This window comes from Lolium rigidum, chromosome 3 (genome assembly GCF_022539505.1).
Source record: "Lolium rigidum isolate FL_2022 chromosome 3, APGP_CSIRO_Lrig_0.1, whole genome shotgun sequence".
In the NCBI taxonomy this organism is placed as follows: domain Eukaryota; kingdom Viridiplantae; phylum Streptophyta; class Magnoliopsida; order Poales; family Poaceae; genus Lolium; species Lolium rigidum.
In genome coordinates this window covers 11,255,912-11,272,079 of record NC_061510.1, presented here as the reverse complement: position 1 = coordinate 11,272,079, position 16,168 = coordinate 11,255,912, and the positions used below count along the sequence as shown (strand labels likewise).

The 16,168-nt window shown below is 45.4% G+C and overlaps 1 protein-coding gene across 1 annotated transcript; it reads left to right on the top strand.

The window, feature by feature from the left end:
• The first annotated feature begins 301 nt into the window (after positions 1–301).
• On the top strand, positions 302–853 carry LOC124694504 (putative lipid-binding protein AIR1). Its single transcript, XM_047227489.1, has one exon. The coding sequence runs from the start codon at positions 368–370 to the stop codon at positions 845–847; it is 480 nt and encodes a 159-aa protein (XP_047083445.1). The 5' UTR covers positions 302–367; the 3' UTR covers positions 848–853.
• Positions 854–16,168: the final 15,315 nt, after the last annotated feature.

Here is a 16,168-nt window from a genome sequence, read left to right as displayed (position 1 = left end):
ATTATTTTAAGACACAAGACACATGGAAGTAGATATTTGATTTCAATGAACATACAGACGATATGATGTGAGCCACGAATTTTCGGACCATCCCTAGCTAGATTCCAAGTAGGTACTTAATGTGCCAGCCAGGAGAGGTGTGACCCCTTCACATGTCTGCATGGCCCATACATGCAGTGCAGAGACCCCTACACTGTGGCCAATCAGATCACATGAAACATACGTACACACACATAGACGACGACCCTGGCCTATATAAACCACTACCCTAACCTGGCCAGCTTACACCTAAACCCTCTCCTCCTCACTCACCAGCACCAGCTAGCTTCCTACTGGCCATTGCTCACTGGTCACTAGCTAGCTAGCAATGGCGTCCAAGACCTTCTCGGCGGCGTGCCTCCTGGCGCTTCTGGTGGCCGCCAACACCTTCGTCATCGGCGACGCTTGCAACAGCTGCCAGCACCATACCCCGCCAACCCCGACCCCGTCCCCGTCCCCGCCACCACCGTCACCATCCCCTCCGCCTCCGGCAGCGACGCCCCCGAGCACCACGCCGTGCCCTCCCCCGCCGTCGTCCTCCGGGAAGTGCCCCAAGGACACCCTGAAGCTTGGCGCCTGCGCCAACGTACTGGGCCTGATCAGCGCGGGCATCGGCAAGGCCCCCAGCGGCGGCGGCGACAAGTGCTGCAGCCTCCTCGGCGGGCTCGCCGACCTCGAGGCCGCCGTGTGCCTCTGCACGGCGCTCAAGGCCAACGTGCTCGGCATCGTCCTCAACGTCCCCATCAAGCTCAGCCTCATCCTCAACTACTGCGGCAAGTCCGCCCCCACGGGCTTCCAGTGCGCCTAAGCAATCCATCAGAGCATGTGCACTGGGCATGCATGTATCATTCTGTTCTAGTCATTCTAAATTTGGTTTCCACATGCATCACTCCAGTCAGTAAGCGTAAGCACTAGTTAATTTATTTGCGTGCATGTGTTCTTGATCGTATATGCATGCATTTTGGATTTGTTGAGGTTAATTTGTGTTAATTTGGCCATACGGTTAATGGGTATGCACGTGCTTGAACAATGGTAGTTGATTAAGCACGTGTAACACTTGTATTCTGTGTTTTGGTGTGATGGTGAATTGTAATTTGCAGAATATTTATTATAATTTCAGGCTTGTTTCACATTCTGCTATGGGGTTTATAGCTTAATTTGTTATGTGGTTACTGTTGAGACGCTTACGTGCAATGCAATACGGGGAGTGCTCCGGTGTCCCCCCCTCAGCTCCATCTTTCTGAAAAGTTGGAGCTGCTCCAGTTTTTTTCTTTTTTAATATGTGGAGTTGCTCCAACTTTTGATATAAAAATGTAAACTTGGTTCCGTGAAACAGATAAATATGGAGCGGCTGTTTATTTACGGGAAAACACTACTCCTCCCCCGGACGATTGCGTCTCCGTTCCTCCGGACGCAGCGCGCGACGCGTGTCGCTGCGGGGCCCACGCTATCTCTTCCCTGTCTCACCTCTGTCTTCCTCACGAGACTCTTCCGCGCTCCGATTTCTCCGCGCTCTGATTCCTGTGCGACTTCTCCACGCACCCCCTGCCGATTCCCGCGCGCAGCCATGGCGCCGCTGCCGGTAGCCGCGCAGGCACTGTGCCCGCCGCCGCTTTTGCCCGCGATTACTTGGAGGCGCGGCCGCTGCCGCTCGCTGTGCAGCCATGGGCGAGCTCGAGCGCTCCGCTGCTGCTGTCCACCGCCAAGGCCGAGCTCGAGCAGATTGCTCTCCCGGCGGCACAACTTCCCATGGTTGACGTCCGCGCCGTGGACCTGTCCGCCGCGCCAGGCCCGTTCGTGCAGCCGTGGTGCGCGCACTGGTGGCTGGGTGCGAGGAGCAAGACTTCTTCAGGGTGACCGGGCACGGCATGCCGCAAGAGCTCCCGCCGGCTGCCTCCTGCGCCGTCGAGTCTCTCTTTCGAGCCACCGCCTCCGTAGTGACTATGCTGAGGGACACGAGGCGCTGCTGCGAGCGGCTGCCGGCAGTGCTCCTAGCCTAGGGCGGCGCTGCTGCGAGCGGCTGCCGGCAGTGCTCCGTGCTCCCAGCCGACGGCGGCGATGCTAGGACGGAGAATGGTGATGCTACGGTCCCGATTGTGCGGTGCTACAATGAGCACTCGGAGTTTCTACAAAAGATCGTATACGTTGCTACAAAAGGTCGGTGGAGAAGTCCGTCGGCGCTGCTAAAGCTGGCCGGCCTCACTGCTACAGAAGGTCGCCGATCCTGCTACAAACGGCCCTCCATGTTGCTACAAAAGTTCGTCGGCGTTGCTACAAAAGGTCGTCGGAGAAGTCTACCGGCGCAGCTACATCCGGCCGGCCTCGCTGCTACATAAGGTCGCCGACCCTGCTACAAACGGCCCTCCGTGCTGCTACAAAAGTTCGTCGGTGTTGCTACAAAAGGTCGTCGTCGCTGCTACAAACGGCGCCGGAGCTGCTGCAAGCCATCTCCGCTACAAACGGCGCCGGAGCTGCTGCAAGCCGTCCATCACCGTCTCCGCTACAAACGGCGCCGGAGCTGTTGCAAGCCGTCCACCGTCCTCTCCGCTACAAACGCCACCGGAGCTGCTGCAAGCCATCTCTGCTACAAGCGCCGCCGGAGCTGCTGCAAGCCATCGCCGCTACAAACGCCGCCGGAGCTGCTGCGACGGTACTGCTAGTGCGGCAACGCTGCTGCGAGCCGCCTGAGTTTCGGCTGATTTGCTCAGTACTCTCACCGGAGAGGAGGATGGGGAATTTATCTGCCTTTTGTGCAATGTGCGGTGATGGATCGTGGGGTCCACCCACGTGGGAGGAATAGAGGGTAGAGGCTAGTTCGTGAATGAAAGCTTCTGTTGACTTGTCCGCTTCATCCAACGGACACACGCGCTCAGATGTCTTTTGATCGAGTGGCTGTGGACCCGGGAGATCGGGGATTTGATCCCCCGGGGACGCTCAGCACGATCCTTATTTACGTCCTACTGTCACCGATAAGTGACCAAAACGTTACGTAAGTCTTACCTTTCTGCCCCTCCTCGCCCAGACTCTCTCCCGATTTGACTTCACCGCTGCGTGATTCACGCCTGCCGCCACTGGCCTCCTGCAAACGAACCAACGTACCTTAAGCCAGAGTCAAACTTGTCCGATTCGTTCTTGCTGCCACGCACTGTCGACTATGACGGCGACGTTGAACCACCAGGCACTGTCGTGATGTTTCCAAACACCGGGGTAATTAGAAATCTTGAACCAGTTTTCATATCCATATTGAAATACTAGTAGAATTATGAATCCATTACGCTAAAGAGAATAGAAGGATTTGAAAAGTTAACTGCAAGCTGCTCTAGCTTTTGGTACACAAACATAAAAACATGGAGCGGCCTTAATTTACATCCGAGTGCTACTGATAAATGACCGAAACGTTACACACGCCCGTCCAGACTCTTTTCCGATTTGACTTCACCGCAAAATGATTTACATTTGTCGCCACTGGATCATGGCCTCCGGCGAACGAGTCGACGTATCTTCCGCTGGAGTCGAACTTCTCTGATTCGTTCTCGCCGCCACACAAATTGAGTTGTAGCTCGCTGCCGCCAGGAGCTTGCTGTCGCCGCCACTACGTCTCACGCCGCCTCACCCAGGACAAAGTTGGTTGAGGCTGCCACAATAAGCTTTTGGCGGCAACAACAAGCGACAACTCGATCTGCGTGGCAGCAAGAACGAATCAGACAAGTTTGACTCTGGCTAAAGGTACGTTGATTCGTTTGCCGAATGGCGGCAGGCGTGAATCATGCTGCGGTGAAGTCAAACCGGGGGAGAGTCTGGGCGAGGAGGGGCAGAAAGGTAAGATTTACGTAACGTTTTGGTCACTTATCGGTTGTAGTAGGACGTAAATAAACAGCCGTTCACGGAATCAACTTTACATTTTTATATTAAAAGTTGGAGCAACTCCACATATTAAAAAAAAAAACTGGAGCAGCTTCAACTTTTTAGAAAGATGGAGCTGAGGGGGGGACACCGGAGCACTCCCCAATACAAGCTTATAGCATTTCTTCGTTGAGTTGGAATTAAGCTTGTTTCCTCTCTTTGGACCAATATGACAATGTATGCGTACGTGATATAATATGATGTTGAATGGTTGTGCCAACCAAAACTGGCTTTTCTGTCCCAAAAGATATGCAGTGTACATATATAGTACTGGTACAACATCAACTGGAGTATATATGTAGGTATGGCCAATGTGAAGCTGTTAGTTATCGTCTGGCATGGGATCAGAGCAGGTTTGCAGCGGTTTAACATCACAACATCAACTGGAGTATGTAGGTATGGCCAATGTGAAGCTGTTAGTTATCTTCTGGCATGGGATCAGAGCAGGCTTGCAGCGTTTTAGGACCACGAAATTCTGAGCAAAAATTCTGAATTACTCTCTCTTTACCTAAATATATTGGGTATAATTTTAGTCCAAATTGACCAACTATATAATAATAACTATCAACATATCAATACCAAATATATACATTATAAAAATAGATTTTCTCATGAATCTAATAATATTTATATTATATCATATAAGTAGGTACTTTTTTGCTATATACTACTTTATAAAGTTTGACTTTGACAGAAAATTATATGTAACATATTTTGAAAACCAGGGAGTACTATAATAACATGATGACTATATGCGGAAGTTACTTGGTTCATGTGACTAGTAAATTTTCAAAGTTTTGAAAAATGACCAATCTTATGCAAGAAAAACACAATATAATTTTTTGTACCAACACGACGACTAAATGCCAAAGTTACCCGATTAATGCTTCGTTCTTCTCCAGGTTACGGTCTAGGCTAGATGACTGTTAATTAAACACCTCTGGGAGTGAAGGCAATGCAATTGAGACAACGAGGTTGGCACAAGCGCACCTGTTTGGACAAATACGCAATTGATTCGATGCATTTGGAACACATAGGCTTTGAATTGAAACATATTGTCAACTGCGTCTCTCAGTTTTTCCCTGTCGAACGCAGGGAACAACACAGTTGGTTCAGTCTCAACTGCAGGAAGAAACACAGGTTGCGCAGCGCAATGCATGAACAACGGAGTTGAGGAAATATGACTTCTACTCCCGCCATCCTGGTGTATAGGTCCTCCATGGATCATCACTAGATCGTCAATTTGATAAATATAATATAAATTGTACAACATAAAAATCTATACGTTAGAAAATATAACATTAATGATCGATATATGTATTGCAATATACTATATCTTACATTACATTAGTCAAATTGATAATCTAGGGCTACACACGCGCATGACTATACACCGAGACGGAGGTATTACTAGTAATGATTCCAAGTTTGATTCCTCTATGCCATGCTCTTAACCCTTGCAATATACAGCTCCCGTATTACATCTCATGATATGATTCTCTCCTGGATACCGCTTTAAGCATGCATACAAATCCTCTGTCGGCACAATCTACAAATTAAGAGATCACACAATCGACTGCACACAGATAGCACTAGCACTGGTAGGAGTAGGAGTATATCTTTCTTTTTTCCAATGCATTGGATGCATATGGGCTGGAAAGCCGAGATTGAAAAGGAAAGACGATATGCGTCGGGCAGGCTGGTACGGTTTGGAGGGGGCCTTTCTCGTTTCTTGTATTACGACACGTCACTTCTGCCGCGGCGGTGACCATGCCGGAGCCCGCCGGAGAAGCCAACAAAACCGAGGGTTCACGGGCGGCGCATACTTACAAATGAAGCTCGTCGCCCACTACGTGCTAGCTAGCTGCTGGCTGGCTTTCGATCTCGCTGACCCTGACCAGGAACGACCGGCACTAGTAAACCGTCCATCTGCTGGTCGATCGACCGCCACCAACCAAATCATGCAAGCATGGTTGATTGACTGCCGTTTCCCTGTGCACGGATCATCGTCATCATGCATCGTGCGTACGCTAGCTCGTGCAAAGTTTAACACGCATGTGACGTGTCTCTTCTTAAACTCTTTATACAACCGTTGATGATTAGTATTATTTTTGAATCGTATGACCATAGAGAAAGCCTCTTGCACTACAGGAATGGACGCATACGCCGACGGCCAGCTGCCCTCGGCGTAGCCACGTCTGGCCCTCGGCGTAGGCTACGCCGACGGCAGCCCTCGGCGTATGGCGTCGGCGTTTAGGTCCCTCGGCATAGACAATATTGCCGTCGGCGTTGCCCGGCCCTCGGCGTAACATGCTATGCCGACGGCAAAACCGTCGGCACACAAATTTTACAAATTTGAATTTTCTTTTTTTCAAAAAAAAGTTCAAAAACAAAATTCGAAAAAAAAATAAAAAAATGTATATGCCGACGGCAAAGCCCTAGGCATAGAGTTTTAAATTTTTTAAATTTTTAATTTTTTTACACCATTTTTTTCTTTTTTTTACTTGTTTATCTTTCACCCATACACTTTTAACTCTAAGTACACTTAATCTTAGGTCAAATTACAATCATGGCTAAACTTCCCAGTCGGTCACCCATCCTCACACTACTCCAACCACAGCACGCTTAACTTCTTGGTTCCATTCGGATGAGCTTCCCTTAAAGAATTGACTCCTTGCTGATAATAATAGCCTATCAACCCTATTAACCTTTGGACCGTGATGTCACAACTCATTCTTTTTGAATTCCAAACAATTACTTAAGTAAACAATAATGAATATATAAGTAACAATGATTAATAATATTGAATTTAAATAACAATAAAATGATTTTATTTTTTGGTCTTTTTCTATTTAATATGGAACAATTAATATCTTTAAATCGGAAAATCGATATTCCACAAATAATATGTCTAAATCGATCAGAAATATGAGAGGAATCTAAATATAACATCCATATCATCATTTGAACCTAAAAATCAGAGGAATCCAAATATGACGCCCAATTTGCCATGTGGCCAAAACGGCCCCCTCGGGAGATGCGAAATGACCGTATCGGGCGGGTTGGTGCACCGTTCGCCAATACGCTAAACGGACAAAAATTAGCACATAAAGTGATGTGTTATAGACCTAAAAACATTTTTTGCGGAATTTATTGAGCGATGGAAAGTATACCCCTAGTTCAAATTCGGTCGGCTTCCAGCAGATTCGGCGGGACACCACGAGAAGCCGCATGGATTCCCGGATAGCTAGCGCGTACATATGGCATGTGATATATGGTGCGGAGGCGGTGTCCTACCACTAGGCGGAGGTCTAGTGTAATACTAAAATGCGTCCCATGTAGTCGCTTCACAAAAAAACCGTTTTAGCACCCCGAAAATGAAAAAACCATCACCCATGGGTCGGATTGGAAATCCGCTCCCGGGGCCTTGCTTCCCATCCCAGGGACCACGCACGTGCAAAATATGGCCTCGTTCCGACAAACTGTGTGGTGTCACGGGCCGTTTCCTACTCATTTGCCCTAAAAGCCATAGAACTCCGGACGTGATAGCCCTGTTTGTGAAGGGTTTTCCAAAATAATTGCCGTATCCTAATTCCGACTTTTGGAGTGGTTACTAGGACACATAAAATGACGCCATGCGGCTCCGCGGGATTTTTTGACTTCGTTTAAATTGCCATTTGACCAAAACGGGCCCCCACGGAGATGCGGTATGGCCGTACCGGCGCGCTGGTGCCCCCGTTTACCATCGCGCTAAATGGAAAAAAATTCACACATAAAGTGATATGTCCTAGAACTAAAAACATTTTTCCCGGAATTTATTGAGCGACGGAAAGTGTACCCCTAGTTCAAATCATGTTACTTTCCAGCGGATTCGGCGGGACACCGCAGGAAGCCGCATGAATTCGCAGATAGCTAGCGCGTACATATGCCATGTGATATATGGTGCGGAGGCGGTGTCCTACCACTACGCGGAGGTCTCGCGTAATACTAAAATGCGTCCCATGTAGCTGCTTCACAAAAAAAAACCGTTTTGGCACCCCGAAAATGTAAAAACCATCACCCATGGGTCGGATTGGAAATCCGCTCCCGGTGCCTTGCTTCCCATCCCAGGGACCACGCACGTGCAAAATATGGCCTCGTTCCGACAAACTATGTGGTGTCACGGGCCGTTTCCTACTCATTTGCCCTAAAAGCCATAGAACTCCGGACGTGATAGCCCTGTTTGTGAAGGGTTTTCCAAAATAATTGGTGTATCCCAATTCCATCTTTTGGAGTGGTTACTAAGACACATAAAATGATGCCATGCGGCTCCGCGAGATTTTTTGACTTCGTTTAAATTGCCATCTCGGCTAAAACAGGAACTCGAGGACATATAAGAAAGTGATTGAATTGTTTCTATATTAACATGGTACTGTACATGATTCAAATATGCATGATTTTGACATGAATGGATAGATGATGTTTTTATGAACATTTTGATACCTCATACGCATTTTTCCGACATCATATGAATTAGTTATGATTTTTATAAAATTAGACAAATTTGAAAAATGGCTACGCCGAGGGTGGCCGTCGGCGTAGCCCCGTCTACGCCTAGGGCCAAAGATATGCCGAGGGCTGCCCTCGGCGTAGACCTCGCTACGCCGACGGCCGCGCTACGTCGAGGGTCGGATGAGGAGGCTGGCCAGGCCAGGCCATACGCCGAGGGCCCCGACTTTTGGCCGTCGGCGTATAAAAGGCCCTCGGCGTATCGCGCCATTCCTGTAGTGTTGGTGTAAATTTTATATTAAATAAAAGAAACTGTAGATGATTATTAATAGATTGGTAGACTTTGGGAAAAAAAGTCCTTTGTTAGAATGACTTCTTCAATTTTTTTCGTGCAATGAGAATATGTAAATGCTCAATTATTATTAGAGCTCGTTTGGCTCCCCGGTATTCATTTCATTTATCAGGAGTTCCTTTCATTTATATTGGGATTCCAATACAGTGTACATGCATGTTTGGCTGCCGCGGGGATTTGTAAATAATTCTAGAATTTAATATGGAATTGCTACCTAGCAAGCGTATACAATAGAGATTCGAGGTTTGGGAGGAGGGGAAAAGGAAAGAACAACGTCGGAGCAGCGAGGCCACCGGGCGGGAGAGGAAGCACCTTCAGCAGTTCGTGCAAGAGGAGGTGGAGGCGAGCACCTTGTGACAAGGAAGCCCATCGAACAACGCCATCCGTGGAGCTCCTCTTCCCTGAGCTCGTACCCTTCCATTGGGTTGGCAGCCATGCCAAGGCCGGCCAAAGGCACGAGCGCGGGGAGGAAGGGACCTCCATTGTTGCGAGGTGCTAGTTCAGGATGAGTCGAGGCGGAGGAGGGCTTCGTCGCTACTTGTCCCTAACCACATGATCCCCTCTTGGTGATGTTGCTCGCTGCGCTAGGGCTTCGCGTCTGCAGGTGCAGGAGGTTGCATGAGAGGAGAGACGATGGCGGGGAGCACAACCAGAGGCAGAGGGAATGGGCCGGCGAGGCCTGGCTGGGGTGAGGCCGGCTGGCTCGATCTGGATCTTAGTGGAAGGTGACGCACTGGAGAGAAAGCACTGGAGAGAAAGGGGGGATTCGAGGAGAGAGGCGGCTACACGAGGGAGAGGGCCTGCGGGAGAGATGTGTGGCCGGTGGTCGGCCGGAGGTGGCTAGACGGGTGGACGGTCAATGGGATCGAGGAGGGGGTTGGAGGCCGATGTGAGGGGACGACGAGACACGACTCTAGACAAATGACGGGTTTGGAATGGGAATCCAAATAACGTGTGGTGTCCTAACGGTGAATTTTGAAATGAAATGAGGCTCCAATTCCACTAGTAGCAAAACATGATTTTACTAGAATTATCAAATGAATTCCGTAATTTTGAAATGAATGCCTGAATACCAAACAAGCTCTTATGTCAATTTTCTTTCGATTTTGTCTAAGAATATATTCCAGACTATTGGATCGCATCTGATTTGTGATAGCCATGAGTTAGGTCCGCACCTCAACTACACATGGAGTTGCAACCAGAGATTTGGTCACCAGTTGATTTACTGCGGTTACAGAATTTTCCAGGACCCAAAAAATATAGGCCAGGTTTGAATTTGGGTTGAGCCTAGGTGACCTATGAGAAATTTTTGGTTACCATCTGGTTAACCGTTTACTGGCCAGATAACCGAGAATATTCAAATATTCTTGGAATTTGAATTCATGTTTTGTTCGCATATCTCGTCCGGTATTTTCGTAGTAACCATCGGCAATAAACTTGGTTACCTCCAATCCTAGCCCCCCATAAGAAATAAATGAGAATGTTAGCCAAGTTGTAGCAGAGATTTTACTACTTGTATATGCGCTGCAAGTTGGACCATAGCTTAACTTCGTGATTTCATGAGTTACAACATAGATAATTAGTTGCAACTAAGATTCGATAATTGAGAATTAAGTTATTTTTCCGTTTGACTGAAAATTAGTCACTCCACCTTTTTACACACGATGCGTTAAGAAAGGAGCATATGTAGTGTTCCTTTATTTCTTTTCATGTTCATCGAAAATCTTCCAAGCAGGAAGATGCATGGATATGTAGCACACGGTTTGCCGTACGTTGTAAGCGGTATGTGCACAGGGAAAGGCTCGACGTGCATATCTTCCCTTCTTCTATTTGGACCGTGACATGCATGGAAGCATATATAGTACGTGGTTTTGGCGGTCCGTACCGCCCTGCTGTGCACGGCATCCATAGATTGTTCTCATGAGACGACTTGCATGCGGCGAACACTGTGGATTTGATCGGGCGTACGTACAACGCCTGTGTATTATTAGTTAGCACATGTATGCACGCAGCTAGCTCCAGGGCGAGCTAATTAATCACTGTCAACCAGGTGCTTAGGTCTAGCTGCTGGCCCGGCGGTAGGTGCCTGACCTCCAACATGCAACGATTTTTGGTGGGCAAAACAGTTTCACGGTTTAGTTTGTTTTAGCTTAGTTTTTATTTTCACTAAACTGAAAGTAGAGATTCGATTTATGGAGGAATGAAGTGCTCCTACCTAACCGGGTTGAGATGGTTTTAATCGGCATGATTTTGCACACCCCTACCGAGCACCTCTATATATGCAGAGTGACAAGAGTACCCTACTTTAAAGAACGTGTCACAAATATATCAAATTTAAAAACATAACCTATTTAATATAATTTGAATAATATTTTTGTATTTTTTTCCAAATTGATGGGGTTAACAGACATGTGGCGCCAAGAAAGCCATCAACACTACTAGGATGGTTCCAACTTTTTGAGTTGTTGGCAGGAAGCTGTTGTGGTGACGGTCATTGTTGAGTTGTCCATATCTTAACCCTGTTGGTAAATATCTTCGGAACAATATAATAAGCTTGTTTAATACTATGATTCAAAAAAAGCTTGTTTAATACTACTCCCTCCATTTAATTAAAATCACAACAAGAATTATGGTACATAGTAAATATATGCATACATGGTATATTATGATGTTGAATTTTCGTCCCAATAAAACTGGGTCTATGCACGGCTGACATGCACAGATGGTGCGTTTTGTTTTAGATCAAAGGCGTCTCCGCCTCATTCCATTTCAAAGAAACGAAACCAAGTTCACAGAATATTATCATTCCAGTTTATTACATCCTCTAAAGAGACTGACACTCTCCAGGAAACAAACTACTATCAAAGATAAAATAGCAGGTGACAACCGAATCAATAACTATATAGAAGAGACAAAGAACATATATCAGAACTTCATGCATATCTAAGCCCATGCCATCGGTGTCCCAGGTCCTTCCAGCATCTTCCTTCGCTTCAGCGCCATCTTAATTGGAGAATTTTGGAGGCTCTTAAGTCCACGGCCATGACCCATTCTTCCAGCTAAGCTCTTGCCTAGGGAGGACACAACGACATCCACTTCCGGAACAACTGTGCAATCCTTCTCCAAATAATCTGTAAACCACTCCATATTAGTCTACCAAAGTATATTTCATTTCTCATCTTCCAAGAATTCGACATAATAGCAGAAGCCATCATATTAATTGCGCAAATTTTCTTATTACTTATCCATAACCTAGCCACACTTTCATATGATTCACCAATACGATTTTGAGTAATGACAGCAATCTCCCGCCAAACCAATTTGACAATATCACAAGAGAAACATAGATGTTCTACACTTTCATTCTTAGCACAAAAGAGACATCTTACGTCCTGCAAGTGTTGTCGTTTCGATATGTTATCTCTAGTAACCAATTTATCATGGAACAATAGCCAAAGAAAAACTTGTACCCTAGGAGGCACACCCCTGCATTATACCAATATGCAAGTCATATTAACTTGTTTTAGCTCAGTTTCCTAGTAGAACGTGGAATTCTAGTGTACAAAATTGGTTTCCGAATTTTGATATGAATATTTTTTATCAAAATCAACTCATCAATGTATTTTGAGTTGACTTTTTGAATAATGAGTTGACTTTGACAAAAAAATTCAAATCAAAATTCAGAAACCACTTTTGTGCACTAGAATTCCACGTTCTACTAGAAAATCTAGCTAAAACAAGTTAATATGGATTGCATATTGGTATAATGCATGGGTGTGTAGCTACCCATGCCGGTAGCAGGCTTTATCCCTAACTTCCAAACAGATGGAACAAAAACCGGGCTATTCTATAGACCACTGAGCTATTCTATGTCCAGATCATCTGGTCAGCCTCATTAGATGACCTCAGGTCCTAGACAATTGCTACCAAATTTTCCCACATCCCCACCATTCTTTGATTAAAAATTTCTCCTAAAGGAGAGTTTAAGCTCTCGATCAACCGAAATATCACTAATTGTTTTATTTTGTTTATTGCAAATAAAGTAGTTCCCAGAAGTGGATGGCAAGGCTAGTGCCTCCAAACCACTGGTCCTCCCAGAATTTCACACTTCTTCCATTACCAACCAACCACCGATATCCAAACTTAGCTGCCTTAAACGCCCACAACACCCCTTTCCAAAAGGGAGAGGCATGTGAATCCCTACACCCAAAGATGTTTGGATTTTGTTTATTATACTAGTGTTGGATGATACTTTTCTACAATTTATAATCATCCAAATTATACATTTTTATCCAAATATTTGAATCTCTAATATTGGGAACACCTAAACCACCAAAATCTTGTTCCATACTTACCAGCTCCCAATTTGCCAGGTGGTACTTATGACGCCCCTCATAATTATCCCAGAGGCAGTGACCCATCTGAGAATTAATAGCTTTAGTAGCCCATTTCGACTTTAGAAGATAACAGTTTGCCTCTCCAAATAGCAACTCTTTTAATAATTGCATCAACAATTGGTTGCAAGATAAGACCTGATTAAAATCAGTCTGATGGCATGCGATAGAAGTTTGCGTCTCCAACCAGCAATTCTTTTAATAATTGCATCAACAATTGGTTGGAGATCCTCTTTCCTCAGTTTACCAAAGTGCAAAGGCACACCAAGATATTTTATAGGCAACTCACAAATTTTGCATGCAAAAACTTGAGCAAGGACATTACTATCATCCATACATTGATTGGAATTAAGTCACTTTTATTAAAATTGATCCTCATACCAGAAATCTGCTCAAAAGAGCCAAGATCCACTTCAGGTTTTTGGCTTGTACTATGTCAGTTTTAAGGAAAATCAAAGTGTCATCCGCGTATTGGAGGCTAAAGACCCCACCTGGCCTAAAAATGTTAAGAATACCATAAATCAAGTTTTGTTGAGCCGCTTTAACAAGCATGCACGTGAAAACATCTGCCACAAAAGTTAAAAATAGCGGTGACAAGGGGTCACTCTATCTGAGGCCTTTACCGGCCAGGAAGAAATGACTCTCTCGTATTCATTGATCCTTACCTCCACATTCCCACCATGCACCAAGTTTTTAATTTTATTTCTCCACTTTTGGCTAAAGCCTCTTTGCATCAACATTTTATCCAAGGATCAGCCCACCCTGTCGTAGGTTTTTTCATAATCAAGTTTTAACACTAAACCTTGTTCATTTTTAATATGAACCTCATGCATAATTTCGCACAGACGGTGCGTTAATAAAGTAGTATACACCTTTCGCGAAAAAAAGTAGTATACATCTTTCGCTATAAAAATAGTACTCCGTAGTATACATGTTCCTTTGTTTCTTCGAAAATCTTTTGAGCGGGATATATGTAGCACACGGTTTGCCGTACGGTATGAGCGGTATGTGCACAGGGAAAGACTCGACATGCAGATCTTTCTTCCTCCTGCTTGGACCGTGACATGTACAGTACAATACATGGATTGTCGGTCCGTACCACCCTGCTGTGCACGGCATGCACATACTGTCCCCATGACACGACTTGCATGGGGCAACAACTGTGGATTTGACGTCTGTATTATTAGTTAGCACATGCATGGAGCTGCATGGCTAATTGATCACTGTCAACCAGGTGCCGGCGGACTGGTAGGCGCGTGGCTACCATTTCTCGGGCCAGGCCAGGACGGGCTTCGGGAAAAGCTGAAGCTAAATGCACCGTGTTATCAGAAAGTTTGGGCCAGGCCGGATTGGGCCTAACAGGCTTTGCTGCCCATGCGCAGATATGCCGTGGGTACGTGTCCTCAAACATGGAAAGGTCTAGCTGCAACCTTCAAAAAAAAAAAAAAGTCTAGCTGCACATCTGTGTACGTGTGCACGTGTGTATGTGCCTCTTAGCAAACTGACAAGAGTAAGATTGTGTCACACGAGATATATATTATGCTTCAAATATTCGTGCTACATTCAGAAAAATTCAAATACATATTGAATTTTCTCGAATTTTACTTAAATGACGAAATCTAGATATATGATAGTTTCAAATAAATTTACAAAATTTCAAATATTTGATGGGTTTCTAAATTTTTCTCAAACAAAAATTCAGATCTCTAAGGCAGTGATTAATTAACAATCGATTGTGATGCAAGACTGTAAAGAACATGACTACTCCATTAACAAACGAAATAATAACATACCGTGGTCGAATGGCAACATTGTTTTCATTGACACGTTCCTTTCCGTAGGATGCAGAGTTGACACGCGGATTGTTTTTCCTCCGTCTTTGACCGTGACATGCATGTCTTGCCGTCTTGCATGACTTGCATTGCATAAAGTCTTTTTTACGTGCTCTACCCATTTTATCAAGTCACTAAGATAGAAAAAAATAAGGGAAACTTGGCCCAAAGAAATGAAAAATGAGAGAAAAAACGAAGCAACACTGTCGAACAAATATTCATCCATATCCAAAACATGACCTTCTATCCAGCGTGATTATGAACATGATCTTTGATAACAGCTCCAAGAAGTTAAAGCAGAAACATGGGTGTCATCATAGCCAGCATCGACTCATGTCGATGACAAGGCTGTCGCCTAAAACTGCACACGACTACGGCACCAAATCTCGGGTCAAAGTCTGGCCACACCAAGATCTTCCAAGGATGATAACGATCCAACTGAACACATCCGAAAGAATAGGAAATAATCTTCGAAGATGCCTTGTAAGAAGGGAATGCGGCCATCAAACATCACATCACCCACACTAGTAGAGAACATGCCTTTTGTCCAGCATCTTTGGAAGTAATAGTCCCGGTTTTAAAATGAGCCGGGACCAGTGGGGGCATTAGTACCGGTTCGTTCGGCGCGGGGCGACCCTACCCTATAGTTTCGGTTCGTTTGGGGCCTTTGGTACCGGTTTGTAATACAAACCGGGACAGTCCCGGTTTGTATTACAAACCGGGACCAAAGGATTAACCTATGGTCCCGGTTTGCCTTGCCAACCGGGACAAAGTTCCCATCTGCCTACATATACCTTGCCCCTGTCCAAGTGTGAGCCGCACTTAGCCCTTTTTCTACTTCTTATCACAAGAGGGGTGTATGTTGCTTTGCTCTCTTCATATGCACAAGAGGTGTTCGATGAAATGCCTAAGAGATTTTGCCACTTGAGTTCACACAGAACAAGCCACACTTAACTGTCTTTTTTCTTCTTCATCGAGGTTAACAACTTTATCCTTTCACCTATCATTGATAAAATGCATGTGTGTGTATATATATACATCATTTTACTAATCATGATGTTCTGTAATAGTTTTTGATAAGCTTAATTATATCATGCAGATGAATCGACAATGAATGTATATTGACCGATGCTTTAACGAGTTCACTTCGGGCCTGAGAA